This window comes from Styela clava, chromosome 10 (genome assembly GCF_964204865.1).
Source record: "Styela clava chromosome 10, kaStyClav1.hap1.2, whole genome shotgun sequence".
Taxonomy (NCBI): domain Eukaryota; kingdom Metazoa; phylum Chordata; class Ascidiacea; order Stolidobranchia; family Styelidae; genus Styela; species Styela clava.
The window spans coordinates 10899288-10924148 of record NC_135259.1 but is presented as its reverse complement, the minus strand read 5'-3'; the positions used below and the strand labels follow the sequence as shown (position 1 = coordinate 10924148).

Sequence of the window (24861 nt, the reverse complement as noted above, 5' to 3'; positions counted from 1 at the left end):
TTTTTGGGTTCATATCGATGGCAGCCCTGCCTATAGTCGATCGGTTACGTGAACCACCCTACGGCGACGAGGAGTCCAGCAATTCTCTCGCACATAATCATCCCTGTATGGGATTCGAACCTGCGAACCCACGCAGGGATTAGAAGCGAGGTGGCGAGCGCATTCCTAACGCTTAGCACGATGAGCCACACCGCCGCGCATATACTGGTATACCCATTTGGGCATTGAACGAGAAACCTCATATGCCTAGTCATTGTGCACAAAATTATGCCAGTTATAAGCATCATTAAATAATAATGAACAGCTAGTCCAGTGTTTCCCAATCCGAGTCCGCAGTCTCAAATGAGTCCGCGGAGCGTTTGAATCAGTCCGCAACGAGCCGGAAATTCACTGCGGGTCGCAAACGTTTTTGCGAAACCTAACCATCAGCCACGATTTACGTTAGGATTTACATAAAACATAAAAAGCAAGTTTATTCATATAACATTAATCGAGTCAATAATTTCTGGATACTGAATGAGTAGGGCTTGACATATATTCGAATATTCAATTATTAGAATATCAATTTCTTATTTGGTATTTGGAAAATTTGGTAACAAGTGACGCGACAGGTCACTTGCGCGTCGTTAAATCAAACGATTGGATTTAGTCGTTGTTGTTCGAGGAATAATTTTTCTGGTAGGTGTCAATGGTGACAACCTAAATTTTCTAAATTGAAAAACGGCAATACAAAATACTGAAAATAAAACTGAAAACAACATAAGTTTTTTAGAAACGCTTTTTTAGACATGTTGCAAATTGCAAAATTTCGGGTGCTAATGTAGTATTCGTATCGGGGCATTTTCCTCAGAATTCTTGCTTTACTGCAGGGTCTGCACTCTGCATCCTACGGCCAGCGGAGCAATATAATCAGGCCCGCGACGTTTCTCTGAATTAAAGTGACAAAACAGCTGTTCCTTGCGATTATATTCTTTACGTGACAGAATTTATTTTGTGGCATGTTTAGACTAAATTATATCATAACCTAACAAGTATATATATAATTCACAATTACACGTTGAATGAGCCTATAATTCAATTATAATTAGACATGCAATGGCAACAAAACGCAGAAACGTTGAACGCTAAGTGCAATTGATTCAATATTCAAATGGTCAGTCTCCGGGCGCTGCTTAAAATTTAACTTCTGATCTGTATGAAAAAATGTGATTCATTGGCCATACGCCCTGCTTTTAACTTTCTAAAAATATGCGCGGCCCACCAATGACTTGCAATCTTTAATTTTGGCCTGCGAGCGACAAAATGTTGCCGACTCCTGGCTTTACTGTTGTACGAACAGCTCATATTTGTCGAATTCACAAAAATACGAATCGCAGAGTAAAATGATCACAATTAAATTAATATTAAAGCAGGGCGATGAATATTTTTTATTTTTATTTACTAATATACTGCTTATATTTTTAATAAGTATTAAATCAAGTTGTACTTTCTAGAAATTTATAGCAGATAGTAGGATTTTTCTAACGGCGATAACAAATTCGCAAAATCGCAAATAATTTAAATCAAAACTAAATATAACCGGGCAATATATTCTCACATTATTATGTTCGCAGATTGCCGTGGCATTTAAAAGAAGTAATGCTTTCATCTTGTCATAAGTCAACGCAACCGCAAGTGACCATGAACACTAATAAATTAAAATAGGAAAACATTTTAAATTCTTTTCGTTGTCAAGGATTGAATATTGTGCGACAGAAAAAGCCATTTATACACTAAAGAAGTCGGCCCTTTTAACGAAGGCGTAATTGCGTAGCACTTCCGATTTTGAAATTCGGAAAAACTCTATTGTGTTTGGTTTTATTACTTCTTCACAAAGAGTACGGTTTCAAAAAACTCACGTTGAGTCCGCAAAGGTTTTCGCCGGTGAGAAAATAGTCAGCGACCAAAAAAGGTTGGGAGACGCTGAGCTAGACTAATAACCAGTTGGGGCAACAACCCTTCGATAATATAGATTTGATCGTTGTAGCTATAGCCTACATGACAAACCGCAGTAGAAATAGTTGACCATCTGGCTTGGATAGCAATTAAGCAACCTTATCAAAGTCCACGGATAGGCACCAGTCGTCGTTCCGTTCCATCTATCGCAGGGAAGACAAGCACCACCACCCATCTTACAGCCCAAAAACTTCACTGCATATGTCCCACGTTAAAGCCTCTTCATACCCCTTTTATAGTATCAGTCTTTCGTTCAAATGCTTGGTTCATCCTGTGCATTAAAAATTAGGGAAACAAACTACGTTCACTGCGTGAAACCATGCTGGTAAATCTTCATTTTGCTGTTACACGTATATATTACCCGAGCGCCACTCGAGATCGTGTTGTCCACTCACCCTATGTACCGTTTCTAACATGCTACTGGTCAGCTTCTGACATTTTTCAATTACCTGTTGTACCTGTTTTCTCAATTACCTTTTGGTATTTTTTTTTTCAGCACGACGAACGGTGCAAATACCTATCTGATTAGCATTGCGTCACTGTGTATCCGACATGCACCATGCTTCCACCATTTGCCCACAGCTACCCTACTTGCCCCACTGTCACCACATTACAAGTGGGACACATGGTGCAAGGGTCGATGTGATACAAATGGAAATATATTAGCATGCAGTACAAGCAACACAAGATGTGCAAGTGGTATGCTTGCCGGACAGATGGGGCAAGTATTAGTAAACTTATCTGTAAACGTATCTATCTAGCTTTTGGTATAAATTCAGTTTCTATGGGTACCCCAGCCTCGCACCACAGTTTAATAACCGCCTCTTTTGGGTGGGTTAAAACGGTCGGCACTATTGTAGTAGTGTAGCGAATGCGGAATATAACGATGGATTTTAGTGTTAATTAACCCCTTTTTATTAATAGTATGTGAATACATGAATAGGTCGGTGACCTATATCCCGATTATGATTTATTGCGACAAGTACTAACAATGCTTCTTTGCTAACACTGTTCTTTGTATCGACCAATTTGTGACGCGTTTGAGGCCTTCATTCGGGAGTTGAGAACATAGTGTTTTCAATATATCTGTTTAGTTTCAATATATCTGTTTGAATTCAATTCGATCGTGCAATATATGAACATTGGCATTACAGATATTATGTTCTTTTCTGAATGAGGCTGCAGTAATATAATAAAAGAGCATAGAATAGATAGATAAAGCGTATGGATAAAATGACACATTTAAGACAAATCACATGAATGTCTCCTTAGACCAGGGGTGTGAAACCTTTTTCGCGGACGGGCCAGATATCAATAACTGAATAAACCGCGGGCCTCACCGTCATTTAACATAGGGTTTTATTAGTTGCAGGCACAAAATAGCTCATTTTAGAAATTAATGAAATAAATATGTTACCGGAAAGTGCCATATATATTTGAAGTCATGACTTTTTTAAAATGTGGAAAGTTATCTTGGTATTTTTGGTAAGATTCATTTCCAAATAATTTTCTGTCAAATCTTATTCTAGATTAGATTTAGATAAAATCAATTGATAGGCTGGAATCAAAACTCATTTAGCCTTTGTATCTATATAATATTAATTTTTTTTAAACTGCTTTCCAGTTGCCTAATCTTCAATTGCCCGTTCTTACAAATTCATTAGCGTATTTTCCTTAAATTGTTTACTGCTCAGCAAGGGACAGCTTTGTGGATCGCGTTTTTCGCCTCGCTGTCAGGACGCTGTCAAGTCATAGGCATAGATAATAACTTGAACTCGGATAAAAGCTTTGCTACGCAAAGGGATCCAACTAAATTTTAAAACTAGTTTAGCTGGCCGCGCACCATTCAAAATTGGCACTTCTCCGCGGGCCGCACAAGTTTCCCTTGCGAGCCGCATTTGGCCCGCGGGCCGCACTTTGCACACCCCTGTATACTTGTAAGGATCAAGATATAAAGTTTTCAAGGCATGCTTGTACCGTACAAATTATAAGCATTGTTCGAGTACTGTCAGGAAGCGAATTCCATAGTTTGACACCAACAAATTTGATTGAGTTTTGGGTAACTTTGTTGGAATATCGAGTAACATAATAAGAGCACCTGGCAGAGGACCGTGTACCATATGACGAGTGCACATCGCTCTGCTTCACAAAATAGTTGGTGAATGCTGGAGAGAGTCTTTTGTTGTGGTGTTGGTGCATTAATTTCAACACTTCGATTTTATATACAGAAGGCTATGGTAAATAGGAATAAGTACGGTAATCAACATTTGACATAGCGCGGATTGCTCGATTCTGTAAAACTTCCGATGCGTTGTAATAAGGTCTTATTCGATGAACCCATGCCGTTATGCCATATTCGATATGGGATTGAAATAAAGAGTAGTAGATCATATATAGATCATTTTGAGAATGGCTTCTATATGAAGATATTAACATTGTTTTTGATTTATCAATGTTTATTGCTAGTTTGTTGTCCCTCATCCAATTTGCTACTTTTGAAATTTCAGTGTTCACCCTAAATTGGAGAGCTGCACAGGATTTGTCACTGTCAAGGAGATTGGTGTAATCGGCAAACAATTTGGAAAAATAGCGAAGAGCAATGGGTTATGTCATTGGTGAAAACTAAAAAATAACAACGGGCCCAAACAGATGCACTGAGAAACTCCGTGAGTCACTGGTAAGGGAAGCGAAGAATATGTTCCTACTTGAACATATTGCGATCTGTCACTTAAATAGCTAGAAATGAGTTTACTTGCTATACCCCAAATACCTTAATGTCTCAGCTTGAAACATATGAACATTTACCATAAAACGATTCTTTTGAATTGTGTAAAACTTCACCGAAACTAAAATTAACCTAGCTCGACAAAACATTAAAGTCAATAATGTGTGAAAGCAAATTTTTTCAGGGATTGACAAAATTTATACTGAAAATGTACCTTTTTCTACTCCTAAAACTCAATGCAAATAAGTTTAGAAATAAGTATGGACTGATCTCTTCCTCGTTGTTATTGAAAACCATGTCTGCAATCTCAACAATTGCACCAGGCTTTATATTCGTATGCCGAAATCGATTAGAAGATTGATTAAATAAAAAGGTAGGTAATTAAACATGGATAGCAAACTATACTACGGAAACAATAAATGCGATTCTGATTGATGGGTTCCTCGATTATTTTATGATTACTCAACTAGAAAGCCTAATTCACGCAGTCATGCACTGAAGTGTGATAACAATCTAAAACATTTATTTAAGTTTGATCATATTTTTGAGTGAATCAACAACGCTGTCACATTACTGAAAAATGGTTACAATGATTAAAATTAGGGCTGGATGACCACCTGTGGTTGTACGGTGGTACAGTCGTCCTAAAAGTTACCTTCGAAACACGCAACATGTAGAGTTCATTGGGAATTGGCGACCATCAATCAGCTCTTTGTAAACAGACCGTGGTTTCATTATGAAAAATAGAAAGTATAGCGTAGTTTAAGGTTCTGGTGTTTGATCAGGCACGCTGCTAGAAATTGTTAGTTCTGATTTCACGAGTAGTTCACACTCTCACACAAATATGTTACATCCTTATAGTGTTATTCAGTATATCATGATAGGCCTCTTTAGTCAAGAGAGAATAACATTTTTCCTTGTGGTTCATAAAATAAATCGGATCGCCTGCCATGTTTTCTGGACTGCATCCCTCTTTTACTAGTTTAACTTTCTTCTGTTTGAACGTGCCAGTGACCTCGAGTTCTTCTTTTATCCTGTGAAATAAAGAGTGTCAGAATAGTTCATGGAATGGTGTAGTTGAAATCGATATCCATTTCGATATGTCTGTAATGAATTTCATGTACCTAAATTATTCAGAATATTAAACAAATGTTGTTGTATAAAAGATTTCATTAATATTTATTCAATTGAATATATTCAAACATGAGAGTAGCGCAAAATATATGGACGCGGAGGACAAAGTGAAGTAGCAATCAAATCTTTTACAGTACCGGTACCGAAGCAAAAGATCGCTGAAATGCGATCACAGATTAACAATATTCAGTTTCGATGACGTCATTTTACAAAACTTCAAAATGAAAAGCAAATCCCACACAGCCCACAGAATTTTTTAAAATAAATGAAAGTGATAGCCTTCTAGGGACAACGATAAATTTTAACCACCGAGAATTTCAAAGCATTTGCTATCAGTGATTTTTTCATAACAACAAGAATAAGAAGAATACAATTTAAGAAAACTATACGGTCCACTCCGTGTCTTATAAATAAAAAAGAAAACAATCTGTAATTATCATAATCCCAAAATTACCTCACAAATAAAGGTCGTGCGTATGAAGCTAGAGATGCACACACGTGCTTGTAAACTTCAATACAATCAAGCTCAGTATTTTTTTCGAGCAATACAACGGCCATTCCTGCTCTTCCCTCGTTACCTGAATATTGCAAGCATTATTGTTATCGTAATTGTTAACACAGCGCAGCGATTTTATAGGAGCTTCTAATATTTCACGACGTTTGCCCAAGGATAATCACATAGACACATTTCGCCACATATTAAATTTCAGAAAGATAGCCTACTTCAATGGAGTTGCACAAATCTTATGTTAACTTATATGCTCTCCCTATAAAAACTACAAGAATCACTGTTACAATAATTACCTGGAATCTCAACTCCGTAAACATTTGCTTCTTTGATACCAGGAGCATTACCCATTGCATCAGCAACCTCATTGGTAGATATATTTTCGCCCTTCCATCGAAAAGTATCTCCCACACGATCAACAAAATACATGTGATAATCTCGCTCTCGCCTTAATAAATCTCCTGAATTATAGTACGAGTCCCCATCCTGAATACAAAGAAAGATGATATCAAAATGAAACAAGGCTAAACAGTCAACGATGCCTGAGTGATACTTATATATATATATATATAATTCGTGGTATGTGTTAAAAAAACAAATTTCTATTTATGTAATCCAGCAAACAAACAAGAATGCAGATATAAACAAAGCAACACCTTGAACACGTTTCGTAAAATTTTACTTTCCGTTTGTTTCTTATTTCCAAGATATCCATGAAATTCTGTTGATGACGTAATTTTGCAAATCATAAGTCCAGGAATTCCGTATGGAACCGGAACACACCTAAATGTCAGATTTTCAAATATTGCTGCAATACAAGTAGCTATATTTTATATATATACAATTACAAGAAGAAGGCATTTTGGGATATCTGTTATACTTGGTAGTGATCACAAAATTTCACTTACCTCCCGTTAGCATCTCGGAAGATTTCCTCATTTTCTTGATCGTACTTCACCAAAGATACCAATCCCATTGCCTGGAAGGTATTTGAAATTGAATATCGATCAAAAAAGTAATATCAATGAAATCTTTGGCTTATTGTCAGTCTCTGATAGGGAATTTGGTGGTATATTTATGTACAAATTTATGCGGCACTTACCTTCATAAGAGGACTGAAACTTCCAACACTTCCAAAATTATCATCTAAATTAAAAAACGCCGTGTTTCCTTCTGTTGCCCCATATATTTCAACAACTTTAATGTCTTTTCCGAATCGATCTAGAAACTTCCTCCAAACTGCTGGCCTCAAACCATTACCCATGATAGCTCTAACACAATGATTCTTGTCGTCCGGGTGCTGGAATGGATATTTATATTTTCACGGATAAAAGTAAGAAGATGAAGCATTACTCAAGAAGCCTTGAACCGCAGTCTCGCTGAAGATATCCAACAAAAATATACTTGATAATACTATTACCAAAAATAAAAACACGCGTGAATCGTTAAAAAATTTCATCCAGATATTATTGTGTTTGTGACGATATATATATATATTTATTTATTACTTACTGGGGGTTGATCACAGACGTATCTAATTGTCTCTCCGATATATTGAACAAATGTAGCATTGTATTTTCTGCATTCTTCCCAGAAATGACTTGCTGAAAATTTCTTTCGGACAACTACAGTCGCCCCTACAAATATATTGAGAAATTTTCTCTTATATATATAATTGAAACTAGAATTTGAATATAGATATACACCTATTTCAGAACAATTATTGCCAACGAATGTAGTACGCGCCTATGGCCTGCAAAGTTAAATATTTATACGATTTATTCTTACCAAAACGCTGTACCGAATAAATTCTAACCAACCATTTATGTTTCTACTTACCTATACTTAGTACCTCAAGCATTCCCATTATTCCAGATGATACGTGATAAAGGGGTAGAGGGGAGTATACAATGTCATCATGTCTGACACCTCCACATAAAATAATTTGACTAGCAAGTAATATCCGACCGTGTTTCATTGCAGCTGCTTTTGGTAATCCTGAAGAATCCGATTTAAAAAAATTATTTCGATTTTAAACAAAATCCTATTAATAGTTTAGTACCAATCATCATTTATTTATATCATTCATATTCGGTTTTCCATTTTTTTTGTTGATGTATAAAAAGATGAAAATAGTAATACAGCACTATCATTCAACAAACAAATTAAAATAGTCATGTATTGCTTGCTATTTATAATGTCATTGGACACGAAATGGACTTATGAATCATCCTGTTAAATTCTTGTTGTTGTTGCAAAAATGCTTTTCTCCGCAACCAATGGACCAATGAATTTCGAATGTTCAGCGTTTGATAGCAAAAGCCACTAGAAGAGTGGACAAACTGGGGGTAATTTGTCAATTTTAGGGGGTAATTCAAACGTTCACCGTCTTAACATTTTTTTTTTTGTAATAAACAACTAATAACAATGCTTGGGTCGTATAGATTCTGGGCGGGCACAAGGTCAGCTTCCTGGAGATGGATCGGAATGCGAGCAATGTGCAATAAGGGATTATATTGGTGCGAAAGTGGAATTCTCAGAAATTAAAGTATCAAAATCGACGCTACAAAGACATATATTTCCAAATTTCCGATTGGTCTTTAACGTGAATGTCCCATCAAGAAGGTCACAATATATTTGATAACCTTCAGCATATTGCTGTGTAGTTTGCAATGACACACATTAAAACAAAATATCGAAACAAGCTTGTGATTGGCGACAATACCAGTTTTGTTTACCATTCACTTTGCCTAGGATTTTATTGTTTGATATTGCAGAAAGAGTGCAACCCTTCTCACTGAGATTAAATCAGGACGTTGTTTTCGTGCTTATGGATTCTTATATTATTGTAGCATTATTTTTGCTTTTATAAACGGCGCGCTCTAAATTTCATTTTGTCAGGGGTGTAATTGAGCTTTCGGTTATTCAATCTAAGGGTAACGATACTAAAAAGTTTGGGAAGTACTGCACTAGAAAAATAAATATTTTTATTCCAAGTCCTATTGCACTAAATAATTACAAACCTGTTGTTCCAGATGTGTAAACATAACAAAAATCACTTTTAACTGTCAAATCTTTTCTCCATTCGAGTGGTGATTCTGTTTGTGACTGCTCAGCTATGTATATAATTGTAATTTGCATTAATATAGAACAATATTTCACACTATGATGTTTATAAAAAATTACGAATCTGCACTGCATCATCTATTATGCGTCCAATTCAAATTTTTGACTATCGGGTATTTTTGTAGAATTCATTTTATTTGTTTTGTAAATTCTAGCTTGTTGCCCCCAAATTGTAGAATTCTCTAATGCAAAAAGTATTCGCGTTTCTTGCTTAACATGATTTCTATAAAATATAAATTACCAAGTAATTGATTAAGTGGTTCGTAATCAAATTTGACTTCATCCTTTAGATCACCAAGAACATAAAGCTGTATTTCATCAGTTTTGATGAAGTCTGCAATATCTTCGATTGCCTGGTAATTAACAGTATTGTATATGTTAACAATATACATATATACTATATATAGTATTATGTCGGATATTGGTTATGTAGGTTGGTGTCACGTGGAAAAAATAGACAAAGTAATGCCGAATGAAATTGTAAGATAATTAGTTCGAGTAGTTACTTATCGATTTTAATCGGTAAGTATGTTGATAGGTATTTGTCTGTTTGTTTGTTTGTTTGTCTGTTAGATACACGCGATATCTCACGAATGAATATCACGAAGCGAGTATGAATCCGCTCCAAATTTTGTATATGCATTCATCTCGGATCAAAAGTCTATTAATTTTGGATGAATTATGTCGTATAATTAGCGAGTTATTAATAAATTAGTGATAGGACACAAGGTGTCACTATGGAGTAAGACCACTGTTTTGGGGGATCCCCTAACCTTCGATCGATAAGTTTCCGGTTTCCAACCGAATTCTAGTTTTACCTTCATGAGTTCCGGATCGTTTGACACAACTATTGCTTTACATTCCGAAACCTTCAAGCAGTGCATAAGAGAATTTCCGCGAATATTATAATTGATAAAGGCAGTGGCTCCGCCTGTCTTTCCGATTCCAAACCATAAACCAACAAACTCAGGCCTAGAGTTCATTAGTAGTGCAACCTTAAAAACAAATAAAAAGTTGAAAAAAAAACATAATATTTTTTTTGAAGACATTTGTCTGGAATGACTATGCTTTTTCCTAAAGACTAAAATATTCTAATCGCATAGTGAGAAAAATCAACCTGAGCGAAGTGTTTTAAAATGAGCTGTTTTTTACATCAAATGTGTTGTTTCAAAATACTTCAAATTTGTTATGATCAACATGAGACTTTCATAGAAGAAAGTCTACAAGAATTAGTTCTCCTTGTTTTTGTTCTTGATGAGAAAACACCTAATCGCAGTCTTCGCATGAGGGCCAGAACGGGATTCTAATTTAATAAGTGTTATCTAACACGAAAACCGGTTTTGTCGTCGGTTCAATATTTGATGTTTTGGTGTGATTCAACGTGTCATAGTGCAATGGGTTAAGATAAAATTCATGACTTTAAAATAATTAAAAAATTCTCGGTTTATTATTTTCCACAATTCTTGACTTTGGAGTCAACTCCGGATAAATTGCCTATAAACAGGGCTTGAGACAAACAAAAATTGCAATGTTGGAAAACGCTTCAAAACTAACCGTCTTATTCATCCTAATTCCTGCGTTATACATCACTCTAGCAGCTTGATTTGAGTATTCGTTTAATCTTTGATAAGACCAAACTTCATCTTCATAGTATATAAAGGGTTTTCTTGCATTGTCTTTAGCCTGGTCTATTAACCTGTTTCAAATTAGAACAAATTTTGTTATCATAATCACAACAAATAACAAAGTGAAAATTTATCCATAGTCACACCTAAACCACGTAACAGGAAAACAGATCGCTTGGATTGTTTGGTACCGATTTTTACAGAATACATGAAAGCTTTTGTTAACGAACTGCTATTTTGATGCAGGCTCCACTCAAACAAAAAAGGTATTTGAAAAATCCAAGGATAAATTTTACTCCGATTACATTCATCTACAATTATTTTTATCTGATTGATTATTTACTATTGAGAAAATTCACAAATCCACATGTTTTTATATATACTTACTTGTCAATAATAGTGAACGTTGGCTTCATTTTGCTGGCCTTTCTAATTAAAAGCACTGCTTTGGCACCTATTTTCAGATATTGAATGTCGTATTTCAGCCACGGACACAAATAATCCACCAGTTGCCAAGTAATTAATAGAAGGGCAACAAAACTTGCCAAAATCACAAGAATATTTTGAAAATCCATGGTAACCTTTTTTTAAATTAAATTACTTGAATAGCAAGATGCAAACAACGTACAAAGATTAAAGATGTTACATACAAATGTGACACCCATCGTGGAAACTGTTAAAATGAAAACTTAATCAAGTGATATACCTAATTCATCTATTCCGAGTTATTTAGCTAAAGAAGTGGTCACTAGGAAGGTTATTGTCACAAAAGGCGATAACAGGATCGTATCACGCCCAACCGACTGACCGAACAATCTTGCCGCACAGAACGTGCACTGTATTATAACCACTTACTTTTGAAAACATCGCAATAACTCACCCGGTAATGAAGTGAGGTTAATCTATCCATATTCTTAAATTAACGAATATAAAAACATTTTATTTGAATACGTTGACATTCCATAAATCGGTGCGTAACGGACATACATCTGGGATATATCGGGCTCGTGAATGGTACAAAAATCGAACCTAAAATTACAAAATCGAATGAAAAAATACAATTCAACGATAATCTGGTTGAATCCCGATCAATGCATACTTTAGAATCGACATATGGAATCAATGTCGGTTCATAAACTAAACTAAATTCAGTTTTGTAGATAATTTTTCTTTGCCATAGTTGCTCGATTTTCCAAATCAACTCCGTAACTAGTAAGTCTAATTATGTTAACATATCTGTTTTAACTGTCATAATTTATTTTTAAAACAATTCATAGTTCTAATCACTCTCTTAATCCTCCATATCATTAAGCGTATCTAAACTAAGCAATGCCCTCAGGAAATATATGCATTAGGTGTTACAGTTGGAAGTTGAAGTTAGAAATGCATAAATAAATTTTTTAGATTTATATCAAAGTTCAACGATACAAAACTAACGCATTTCTCGTTAAAGATCTTATTTGTACTTTACAATTTATAACAATTTCTGACATTCCGTTTATACAAAGACTGGCAATGAAATGCCGGAAAACAAGGCTAAATAAAATTAATAATATGTTGTCATTAATCACGAACCTAATTGTTACCCTGAAGACAATTTATTTATTATATAATCTATATTATTTATGAATGCTCAATTATATAACACTGTTGTTGAATACAACGCAATGCGAGTCTATATAATTAGAAATTTATAAAGCAAATAACTGTGTGCTTTTGGATGTGTTTGCTTTCCTAATATTACGAACCTCAAAATTTGAAAATAAATATGATTTCTTTGTCATATGTGTCTTTTTCAATGGTTCCGCAAAGAGGACTATTCAATAATTAAATCAAACAATAATATATAAAGACATAAATTATGTACATGGAAGTGAACATACATATATATCAACAACATCAAGTTAGTTCCAGTGTAGCGAATGTGGATTGTAACTATGGATTATAATGTTATTTAACCCCTTCATATTAATAGTATGTTACATTCTCTGAAAATAGGTCACTTTATGATTCGCGACAGCGATAAAGCCTTCTTTGCAAGCGACCAATTCGATGACGTATCGTTTCCGGCCTTGTCGAGAGTGCTGAAATATAGTGTGATTATTATTCTGATTTTACTGCATGATTGTCGTAGAACTAGCATGAAACATCCCGATGTTACATTTAATTACCAAGAAATGATTCCTTCGTTGTGTAAAAACTTAACCCAATCCAAATAGAGCTTTCTGCAATTACTATTGACTGGCTCGACAAAATCTTGAAGTTAATAATACGTAAAAACAAATAATTTTCTCAAGAAGCAACAAAATTTATAAATGTTTCTATTTCTACTTCAACTCCTAAAACTCGCTACAAATAAGTATGGACTGTTCGCTTCCTCGTTATCTTTGCAAACCATGTCTGCGATCTCAATCAGTCGCGCAGCCATGCGGAACAGTCGCCGCGATTATCCCACTTGTTAAAAGAGCTGACTTTTCAACGAATCATGATTTTTCAGTTGTGCAAAGTAATCAGTCCATGACCGATACGGGCATATTTAAAAGGTCGTGCTTTATTAATTTAATTTAATTGTCTTCAATTTCTCCTGCGGCTGCGTATAATAGCTCTCACCGGATTCACCCCCACCCCCCACGTACTCACTCCAGTGTGAAACAATCTAAAACATTTACAAGAGAGCTATGCTCAAATATGTGGACACGTATAGTCATATAATTTTGATGATGTCATAGCAAAAAAAAAAGTTATAGCCTTCTGGAGAAAATTTTTATCTTTAACCACTGAAAATTTCAAAGTAATTGGTCCAGTATTCGAAGAGAAAAGCGATTTCTTCAAAACGTGTTGACGGAGACAAATAATAACAATAACAACAAAATTTTGAAACGATCGTTATGTCCACTACGTGTTCAATTAACAGTGATCATATGTTGAGAAAATCAACAACGCTGTCACAGTGCTGAAAAACGGTTACAATTAATGAAAGTAGGGCTGTGGTGACCGCATGTGAATGTCCAGTAGTTCTAGTCCCTTCGTCCCTTCGAAACATGTAAAGTTGGGTGTTGGCGATCATCAGCTTATAGTAAACAGACCGTGGTTTCCATTACGTAGAATAGAAAGTATAGCGTAGTTTCAGGTTCTGAGGTATGATCAGGCACCGTCAATTACAAGTCGGATAATTAAGTCAGTCAAGGATTTCTTCTAAAAGTTTTTTCTGTGTTTATACTCAATAAGATTATGACTTCAAGAAATCTTCCGTGAATTCCAAGCTTATACATGGCTCACCAGATAATCCCTACCAGATATAAAACATGCATCCCGCCTCATATGTCGTTATCTAATTGAAAATGTAAAGGCTTCAGCCCACAAGAATGTCTAATTCTGACAATACTTCTGTCTGTGTTCTACAAAAATGCCACTGAAACTTTTAACGTATCATTTTATTATATTACTGGAATTAGGTTACTGTAATTCAGTATAAAAATCAATAAATTTGCTTTTCTTAAATCATTATGATACGCTTACTAGAAATGTTTAGTTCTGATTTTACGAGTAGCTCATGTTCTCACACAAATGTGTTACATCCTTATAGTGTTGTTCAGTATATCACGATAGGCCTCTTGCGTCAAGAGAGAATAACATTTTTCTTTGTGGTTCATAAAATAAATCGGATCGCCTGCCATGTTTTCTGGATTGCAACCCTCTTTCACTAAGTTAACTTTCTTCTGTTTGAACGTACCAGTGAGCTCGAGTTCTTCTTTAACTCTGTGAAATAAAGAGTGTCAGAATAGATCATGGAATGGTGTAGTTGATATCGATATCCATTTCGATATGTCTGTAATGAATTTCATTAATTTGCATGTATATACCTATATTATTCATATTATTAATATTGTTGTATATTCAGAATATTATATTGTTGTATATATATGAGATTTCATAAATATTTATTCAATTGAATATATTCAAACAAGAGAGTAGCGCAAAATATATGAACGCGGGGGATAAAGTGAAGTAGCAATCAAATTTTTTACAGTACCGGTACCGAAGCAACAGATCGCTGAAATGCGATCACAGATTAACAATATTCAGTTTCGATGACGTCATTTTACAAAACTTCAAAATGAAAAGAGAATCCTACAGAATTTTTTAAAATAAATGAAACTAATAGCTTTATATGGGGACAACGACAAATTTTAACCACCGAGATTTTCAAAGCAATTGGTCTCACAGTTGAACAGAAAGGCGATTTTTTCATAACAACAAGAATAAGAAGAAAAAAAAGAATTTTAAGAACTTAAGAAAACAATTCACATGTTCATTTTTTGTCTAATAAATAAGAAAGGCAACAATTTAATTATCATATCCCAACAATTGAACTTTACCTCACAAATAAAGGTCGTGCGTATGAAGCTAAAGATGCACACACGTGCTTGTAAACTTCAATACAATCAAGTTCAGTATTTTCTTCGAGCAAAACAACGACCATTCCTGCTCTTCCCTCGTTTCCTGAATATTTTAAGCATTATCTTGTTATCGTAACGGTCAACATAGAGCAGCGATTTTTTAGGAGCTCGTAATATTTAACGATGTTTGCCAAAGGGTAATTGCATAGCGTCACGCTAATAACCGAATTGCGTAAGTCATTTTTGGCGGTTTCGAGTTTTTCATAAAATAGGTATCTATGTAATGCTGCGCACCTGTCTGTTAACTCAGATTTTATTTTGAAACTTCCGAAACCCATAAAAATGGAGATTTAGTATGACATGCACATTTTTGCAATTGTTTCGTCATAATGAATCATCATTGTTACCGCAGGACAATTGTGACGTCACAAAAACAAAATAACCTCATTGAAGTATTTTCGAGTTTTTGCATCTCGGATTCTAGCTTGGCGCGTAATAATTTGAATTTATACTACAGTATAGAAAGGCGTGCACTTGTGATATTCACTTTCCAATTCACCTTGGTTGGCTTTTATACTGGGTGCATTGCTGTTTTATTCTTTATATTTAATCTTAGTCTTATTTCGGTGGGTGTGCAGAACGTGTTATATATATTTATGAAATATAAATTTTTAAACATAAAAAATAATTTAATTGAAACTGATTAGCTATTTTGGGGATTGGACATTGTAGATACTGAGAATTACATTCGTTTTTGGAATGTTTAGTTTTCAGGACTGGTGCATATAGTAAAGTTGCAAAATTGCGTATGTCCCCAAGTCATAGACACATTTCTGCCTAAGTCGCAATTATGTCGTCACTTAACTGCGTCATACAAATTAACTTAAATCCGGCTACGATCAAAAAATTGAATCATGGCAAGTTATTGACTCTCAATGGCATAACAATATCATTAGATTTTTTACGTTTTTCTCAAAAGTGTGGAAAATGACTTACGCAATTCAGTTATTAGCGTAACGATAGGCACATTTCGTCACACGCTAATTTTCAGATTCCAATAAAGTTGCTCAGATTGTATGTTAACGTATGTATACTCACTCATTAAATATTTGAATAAACTTCAAGAGTCCCTGTTACAATGATTACCTGGAATCTCAACCCCATATACATTTGCTTCTTTGATACCAGGAGCATTGCCCATTACATCAGCAACTTCATTGGTGGATACATTTTCGCCCTTCCATCGAAAAGTATCTCCCACACGATCAACAAAATACATGTGATAATCTCGCTCTCTCCTCAATAAATCTCCAGAATTAAAGTACGAGTCTCCATCCTGAATACAAAGAAATATGATATCAAAATGAAACTGGGCTGAAAAATCAACGATACCTGAATGATGCTTTAATACTCTTTATATATATATATAGTTCGTGATATATGTATTAAAAAGTACCATATTTATATTTATGTAGTCTAGCCAAGAAACTAGTGGCAGATATAAACAAATCAATACCTTGAACACGTTTCGTAAAATTTTACTTTCCGTTTGTTTCTTATTTCCACGATATCCATGAAATTGTGTTGATGACGTAATTTTGCAAATCAAAAGTCCAGGAGCTCCGTATGGAACCAAAACACACCTAAATGGCAGATTTTGAAATTATTGTTTTGAATGCTGTATCAATTTAGTATCCGTTACTCCGTGTAATCTTTATCAGTTTAGTTGTTTTAAACTAGCGCCAACCGAAATATATATTTACTTTCATTCCGCGGCGCTTGTACCGGGTGGTCTATTGCAAATTTACTTTCGTGATTGTATAGTCATCAGTTGTTACTGAGCAGACGAATGCAAAAAGTCAGAAAATTCAATCAAAATTTTACACACCTCCCGTTGGCATCTCGGAAGACTTCTTCATTTTCTTGATCGTACTTCACCAAAGCTACCAATCCCAATGCCTGGAAGGTATTTGTAGTTTTTACTAGTTACGAAAACTTTTGTTTAAAGTTTCATCTTCCACCAAAATAATGTTTCGTAAAAAAGATACTTTCACGGAAGTTGAGTGTCAAGCAAAAAGGTAATATCATTAAACACATAATCATTGACAGTCTCTGTTACGCAACCTATATTTTTGTACAAAAATATGTTTTATGCAACACTCACGTTCATAAGAGGACTAAAACTTCCAACACTTCCAAAATGATTATCTAAATTCAAAAACCCTGCGTTTCCTTCTGTTGCCGCATATAATTCAACAACTTTAATGTCTTTTCCGAATCGATCTAGAAACTTCCTCCAAACTGCTGGCCTTAAACCATTACCCATTGCTGCTCTAACACAATGATTCTTGTCGTCCGGGTGCTGGAAAATTTTTTATATTTTCAAGGATAAAAGTAAGAAGATGATAAACAATTAACAAGTCGAAACAGCACTACTTACAGAGCATTACACCGCGGTCTCGCAAAAATACCAAACAAAAATATAATAAATAACATAAATATTAGCATTTTACCAAAAATAAAAAGACTTGTGAATCGTTCAATCAGTGAATCCATATAGTTTTGTGTTTGTGACGATACAGACATTTATCACTTACCGGAGGTTGATCACAGACATATCGCATTGTCTCCCCGATATATTGAACAAATGTAGCATTGTATTTTCTGCATTCTTCCCAGAAATGACTTGCCGAAAATTTCTTTCGGACAACTACAGTCGCCCCTACAAATATAACAAGAAATCTCCATGTTATAGCTTATATATACATGAGAAAATAAACTAGAATCTAGATTCTAGAATATCAAAATAGGTCTACATTTTTTTAAAACTTATTCAAATCAATCAAATTATTCCAAGCAAAAGCGGTTTGCCCCTGCCTGCAAAGTTATATTTATATGATTATTGTTACAAAAACGCTGTACCGAATAAATTTTAACCAACCATTTATGTTTCTACTTACCTAAAAGCAGCACCCCAAGAACCCCCATTATTCCAGATGCTGCGTGATACAGGGGTAGAGGAGAGTATACAATGTCATCATGTCTGGCACCTCCACACAAAATCATTTGACTAGCAAGTAATATTCGACCGTGTCTAATTGCAGCTGCTTTTGGCAATCCTGAAAGCAAAATTTAAATGAATTATTTTTATATCATTTATTTATATCATTGGTGTTCAGATTTCTGGCCATTCGTTGATGTATACAGAAAAGAAGATAATAATACAACACAATCATCCAACAAAAAGATACATTGTCCCGTAATGCTTGCTCTTAGTAATGTTATTGGACACGAATTGGACCTATGGATCATTTTGTTGAATTCTTGTTGTCGTTGTTGTTGTTGCAAAAATCCGCTAGAAGAATATTACTTTCCATTTTTTTTAAATATCCTTTTTAAGTTTTATTGCATAAAATAATTACAAACCTGTTGTTCCAGATGTGTAAACGTAACAGAAATCACTTTTAACTGTCAGGTCTTTCCTCCATTCGACTGGTGATCCTGTTTTCGGCTGCTTAGCTATGTATATAATTGTTCTTTGCATTAATTTGGTGCTATATTTCAAACGAGCTATGATGTTTATAAAAGATTACGAATTTGCACTGCAGCAAACGCATTATCTATGCGTCCAATTCACATTTTTGAAACGCATTAGCCATTATAGTTCTTCAGGAGTATTTGTAATATATTTACTCGGGATTAATATTTTAACGAAAGTGTATTGACTATCGGGTATTTTTGTAAAATTCATTTTACTTGTTTTGTCAATTCTATTTTGTTGCAGCATTGCGCACAAATTGTAAGATTCTCTAATTCCATTAATATTTGCGTTTCTTGTTTACATGATATCTTTAACGTATAAATTACCAAGTAATTGATTCAGTGATTCATAATCGAACTTGACTCCATCCTTTAGATCGCCAAGAACATAAAGTTGTATTCCTTCAGTTTTGATGAACTCTCCGATATCTTCGATTGCCTGATATTTAATTAATGGTATTGTATATAGTAACAATATAAATACACCTTAGATATTATGATGTCGGATTTTGCTTGTGTAAGTAGATGATTTGTGGGGAAAATATACAAACTGATACTGGAGGAAATAGTAAGATAATTAGTTCGAGTAGGTATTTACCTTTATGAGTTCCGGATCATTCGACACAACTATTGCTTTACATTCCGAAACCTTCAAGCAGTGCATAAGAGAATTTCCGCGAATATTATAATTGATAAAGGCAGTAGTTCCGCCTGTCTTTCCGATTCCAAACCATAAACCAACAAACTCAGGCCTAGAGTTCATTAGGAGTGCAACCTTACAAGAACAATCAAAAAGATTAAATGAAACATAATATTTTTTAAAGGCATTTAAATATTCTAATCGCAGTGTGGGAACAATCAACCTGAGCGACCTGTTTTTAATTAAGCATAAGACTGTTTTTAACATTAAATGTCAAATTTGTTATGGTCAATAAAAGACTTTCAAAAAAAAGTCTACAAAATTAGTGCTCCTCATTTTCGTTCTTGGTGACAAAACGCCTAATTATAGTCGTCTTATGTGGCCAGAACGGGATTCTAATTTATTTAACTTTTATCTAACACAAAAACCGGATAAATTGCCTATAAACAGCAGGGCTTGAGACAAACAAACAAAAACATATTTGCGCTCGACATCTAAGATTTCAATTCAATGTTGTATGAGGCGTATTTATACAAAACTGAAACAGAGAACGCTAAAAACTAACCGTATTATTCATTCTAATTCCTGCGTTATACATCACTCTAGCAGCTTGATTTGAGTATTCGTTTAATCTTTGATAAGACCAAACCTCATCTTCATAGTATATAAAGGGTTTTCTTGCATTGTCTTTAGCCTGGTCTATTAACCTGTTTCAAATTAGTACAAATTTTGTTATTATAACCAAAAAGAAAAATAACTAAGTGAAAATTTATCCATAGTCCCACCTAAATCAGGTAACAGAAAAACCGATCGCTTGGATTGTTTAGTAGCGATTTTTAGAGTTTACAGAATAAATTGAAGCTTTCGTTAACGAATTGCTATTTTGATGCACGCTACTCTCAAATGAAAAAGCCCTATGGGTAATTGGAAAATCCAAAATATGGAAATTCCCCAAGAGTAGACATTATCCTACAGTTTCTCATCTATTTATTATTTACTATTGGGAAAATTCACAAATTAACCTGTTTTTAAGCTATATACTTACTTGTCAATAATAGTCAAAGTTGGTTTCATTTTGCTGGCCTTTCTAATTAAAAGCAATGCTTTGGCGGCTATTTTCAGATATTGAATGTCGTATTTAAACCACGGACACAAATAATCCACCAGCTGCCAAGTGATTATTAAAAAAGCAACGAAACTTGCCAAAATCACAAGAATATTTTGAAAATCCATGACGGTCTCTTTTTAAATTAAACTACTTAAATCGCAAGATGCAAACAAAAGTAACGGTACAAAAAATTAGAGATGTTACATACTAATATGACACCCATCGTGACCCACTTTTCAAATAAACTCGAGTTTTGTAGATAATTTTTCTTTGCCATAGTTGCTCGATTTGCGAAAACAACTCCGTAACCCCTTCTTGACTTTTAAGTCTAATTATGTTACCTCGTATGTTTTAACTGTCATAACCGATTTTTAAAACGATTCATAGCTTTAATCATTCTGTTAATCCTTCATATTATTAAACGTATCTAAACTCAACAATGCCCTCAGGAAATATATATATTAGGTGTTACAATTTGTGATTGAAATAACGAACATATATATAAATTTATTGGATTAATATCAAAATTCAACAATAAAAACTTAAAAACATTTCTCGTAAAAGATCTAGTTTGTACTCCGTAATTTTTAACAATTTTTGACATTCCGTTTATACAAAGACTGGCGATGAAATGCCGGAAAACAAGGTTAAATAAAATTAATAATATGTTGTCATCAATCACGAACTTAAATGTTACCCTGAAGATAATGCAATATATGATCTATATCATTCATGAAGGCTCAGTTATATAACACTGGTGTTACATATATCGCAATGCGAGTCTTTTCTTTAAATATCAATTTATGAAGAAACTTATCATAGCCTTTCAGTTGTGTTTGCTTTCCAAATAACATCATATCTTTTAGTCATATTAGCCGGTAGGGACTGCTGTTTCCTGAACTGCCAGTCGGTCGTTATCGTGCTTCTAGACCAGGGTGGTCCAAGGTTGTCGGCTTCGCGGGTCACAAAATTATTTTTGCATTGTTCGTGGGCCACAATAGTGCCAAGAATAGGTAAACAGTGCAATACAAAACACACCGTTTTATTGTTGAAACACATAGTTATCAGACATGGCCATACCAGGCTAATAGAATCCGCATTCGACTTTTAGTTTTCTATGATGCCCATATTGTTAGCTTATATTCCCGACCAAAAAGATAGAGAGCCAGATAATAATTTAGACTGCCAAGCACATCATTCAACGTCGCTATTTGCCTCCGCTAGCCATAACACTAGTCAATTCAGTGACATTATTGATGTAACAATATGTCAAAAGCTTTTTCTGATCAATTTTATTACGAAACAACACAAAATATAATTTTTTGATTACTTTCCGAATGTGACGCGGGCCACAGATAATGAAGCGGCGGGCCACATGTGGCCCGCTGGCCTGGGTTTGGACCACCCTGTTCTAGACTCTAGTGCAGGGGTTCCAAAGCTTTTTTCAGGACAACCCCAAAGACAACTCTCAAGTGTCCAGCGCGAACCCAGGTCAATATATATATTTTTCATGAAACTTTGGAGCTTCTTTCACTGGACTTTTGAGTTTGGTCATGTGGTGGTATTAAGTAAAATAAGCTAAAACCCAACAGTGATGTCACAATAAACACTTACATTTTCAATAACAAAAGCATAGAGTGATGCCTATGGGCCTGTTTTACATTGGGTCATGGTACAAACTGCTAAATTTAACATGGTTTGTCAAATCTAAGATGAGTTGTACATCCATCCTCTACCATACCTCAGCGACCCCACCGACCCCATGACCTGGTTGCGACTCTACCTACCTATTTATCACTCCGACCCAATTTGGGGTCGCGACCCCTGGTTTGGGAGCCCCTGCTCTAGTGGAATAAAAACTGAACTTTTTTTAATTGCTAATTCTTGGTCCAATTAACTCGGTGGTGTGCGCATCGTGCGAAACGTTAGAAATACGCTTGCCACCATCACCACTGATTACTCTGCGCGAGGCGGTAATTATGTGTTAGAGGATTGCTGGACTACTCGTCGGTGTATGGTAGGGTGGTTCACATGATCGCTGGTCGGTCATCCACCATCAAGCCCATGCATCTGAAATAAATGACTGACTAACTAATCTCATATCAGACATGGACATGGATAACCGAAGGAGAGGCCGTGGTTCTCCATGTAGTTAAGCCATCTTGCCGGCTTTCCTCTCCCCTGGGATAAATTTGTGAATCCTATCCTAATTAGTGCTCCAAAACTTCTATCCCTATATCGAACAATAAAAAAGTAATGCATAACAGGTAAATTGTATCGCAAAAATATGGGCGCTCTGGAAGTATTCATACCAAGATGACGCACAACCTGAACAAATCTAACCTGGTAAACATACTATATTCAGGTTGTACGCCATCTTGGTACGAATACTTCGGGACGACCAAAATATGACTCCGAAATATGTTCAATTTTATGTACAATATATACATTCATAATGTATACCACATGCGAAAATTTTATTCTGTTTTTTTTTTATGAATAAACTCTTGCAATGGGGCTGCCATATCAAGTTTTATGCTAACAATTTCAAAACCTTCTTCTAACTCTAACTAATGGAGCTGCACCTTTTGCAATTCTCACCATTTCTATTCAATTTTATTTCCAAAAGTGCAATTGACTCAATACTTTCTTCAAATTGATCTAACTTCAAACTTCTGATCATTATTCCACTCACATCGCAAAGTTGGCTTTCCTTATGCTTTCGCAACTTCTAAAAGTTTGCAATGACTATCATTTGTGTACTAACCTATCAAATACAATCGGCAAAAGTACAGTATGAACTCTGTGTTCAAACATATCTCTTGTGATGTACTTTCATCACTATTTCGATGTTTCTATATCGCTCTCGATTCGTGTAACCACAAGGAGGCAAATTTTGCTCATACAATACCCTATGAATGTGGTTTCTATGTGTAGATCATACTTAATCAATCATGTACGGATTGAGTAACGGCCCTGAGTTTTGTTTAGTCACCCATTAATTCTGTTACTACATTTCTTTCCGCAACGGGCGCCGGTCATCCATAACGCCAGCTCCATATACAAACACGAACATACAAAACACACAACTTATCATCGAATACTAAGATAGGTTAATGAGCCAATCAAAGTTAAACGAAGATTGGCACGGAGGTAAAAATCTTTCAGTTGACCTATTTTAACGATGGCCAAATGTTTTAGACAAACATATTTTCTGCTCGCTGTAGGAGTGTAGGACATACAAATAGACGACCAACACGTTTTATCTCTGTTCGTAAATTGCAAACCTTTACAAAATGTTTTGCTATCTGATCACAAAAATAGCTATATAACAATTGGCAACCCATACTTGGGCGTACATTAACATTGAATAAAAATTTGCTAACTGTTCATAAAATAATTGTAGTTTCGACCTTTGTTCCGTTTTACTTTATTCAAATAAGACATTTCAATTCCACATTATTAAATCTTTTCAGCGTGGCTTTCGTTGATGCTATTGTTTATCAGAAAACACGGGTGGTCTCACGACTGCCAAATATTGCCGCAAAACTTGTTAATGACGTTATGATACTTCAAGGGTGCAATATATATAAACTAATGCGATGTTAAAAAAGATAGCCAGATTTCGCACCCACCAAATCGTAATACAATTGTGTACTGTGCAGCAGGTGATAATAAGTCTGTTGTATTATTGACTCTCGTGCTGTTACCAATGTTCTTCCCCGACATATATCACGGTGCATAATATATTTCGACGAAAATTTTGTGACCGACTGCATTAATTTTAGCAGAAAAAAATATTTTTGCAAATTCCAATTAAATATTTATGCGCCCTAAACACGGTCTTTTGGCATACATCAGATATTCAATATTATTATGTTCCAATGACGTCACCAGATATGACGTAATACAAATTAATTTTTTTCAAGTTTAAAGCCTAGTTACACTATGTCTGTGTGTAATGAAATTTTACTTCTTTCATCCGGGTTGGAGCATAGATGACTTAGTGTTATATATTTTAGCATTGAATCTACGGAAGACAAAGTGAAGTTAAATGTTT

At 34.9% G+C, this 24861-nt stretch overlaps 2 protein-coding genes across 2 annotated transcripts; both read right to left on the bottom strand.

Annotated features, from left to right (window-relative positions):
• Positions 1-4795: 4795 nt before the first annotated feature.
• LOC120337789 (long-chain fatty acid transport protein 2-like) lies at positions 4796-12139 on the bottom strand. Its single transcript, XM_039405673.2, has 14 exons — positions 11994-12139; positions 11501-11694; positions 11043-11184; positions 10307-10483; positions 9730-9841; positions 9386-9478; positions 8202-8360; positions 7875-7999; positions 7465-7662; positions 7271-7341; positions 7019-7145; positions 6659-6848; positions 6309-6432; positions 4796-5754 (listed from the first exon to the last, which is right to left on the bottom strand). Exons 1-14 carry the CDS (start codon positions 12021-12023, stop codon positions 5568-5570), a joined length of 1929 nt encoding a protein of 642 aa, XP_039261607.2. The 5' UTR covers positions 12024-12139; the 3' UTR covers positions 4796-5567.
• Positions 12140-14532: 2393 nt separating this feature from the next.
• LOC144428180 (long-chain fatty acid transport protein 2-like) lies at positions 14533-20971 on the bottom strand. The gene is made up of 13 exons (XM_078117058.1): positions 20739-20971; positions 20259-20400; positions 19652-19828; positions 19381-19492; positions 18940-19032; positions 18474-18632; positions 18111-18235; positions 17678-17875; positions 17402-17472; positions 17030-17156; positions 16660-16849; positions 15493-15616; positions 14533-14872 (listed from the first exon to the last, which is right to left on the bottom strand). Exons 1-13 carry the CDS (start codon positions 20924-20926, stop codon positions 14686-14688), a joined length of 1893 nt encoding a protein of 630 aa, XP_077973184.1. The 5' UTR covers positions 20927-20971; the 3' UTR covers positions 14533-14685.
• Positions 20972-24861: the final 3890 nt, after the last annotated feature.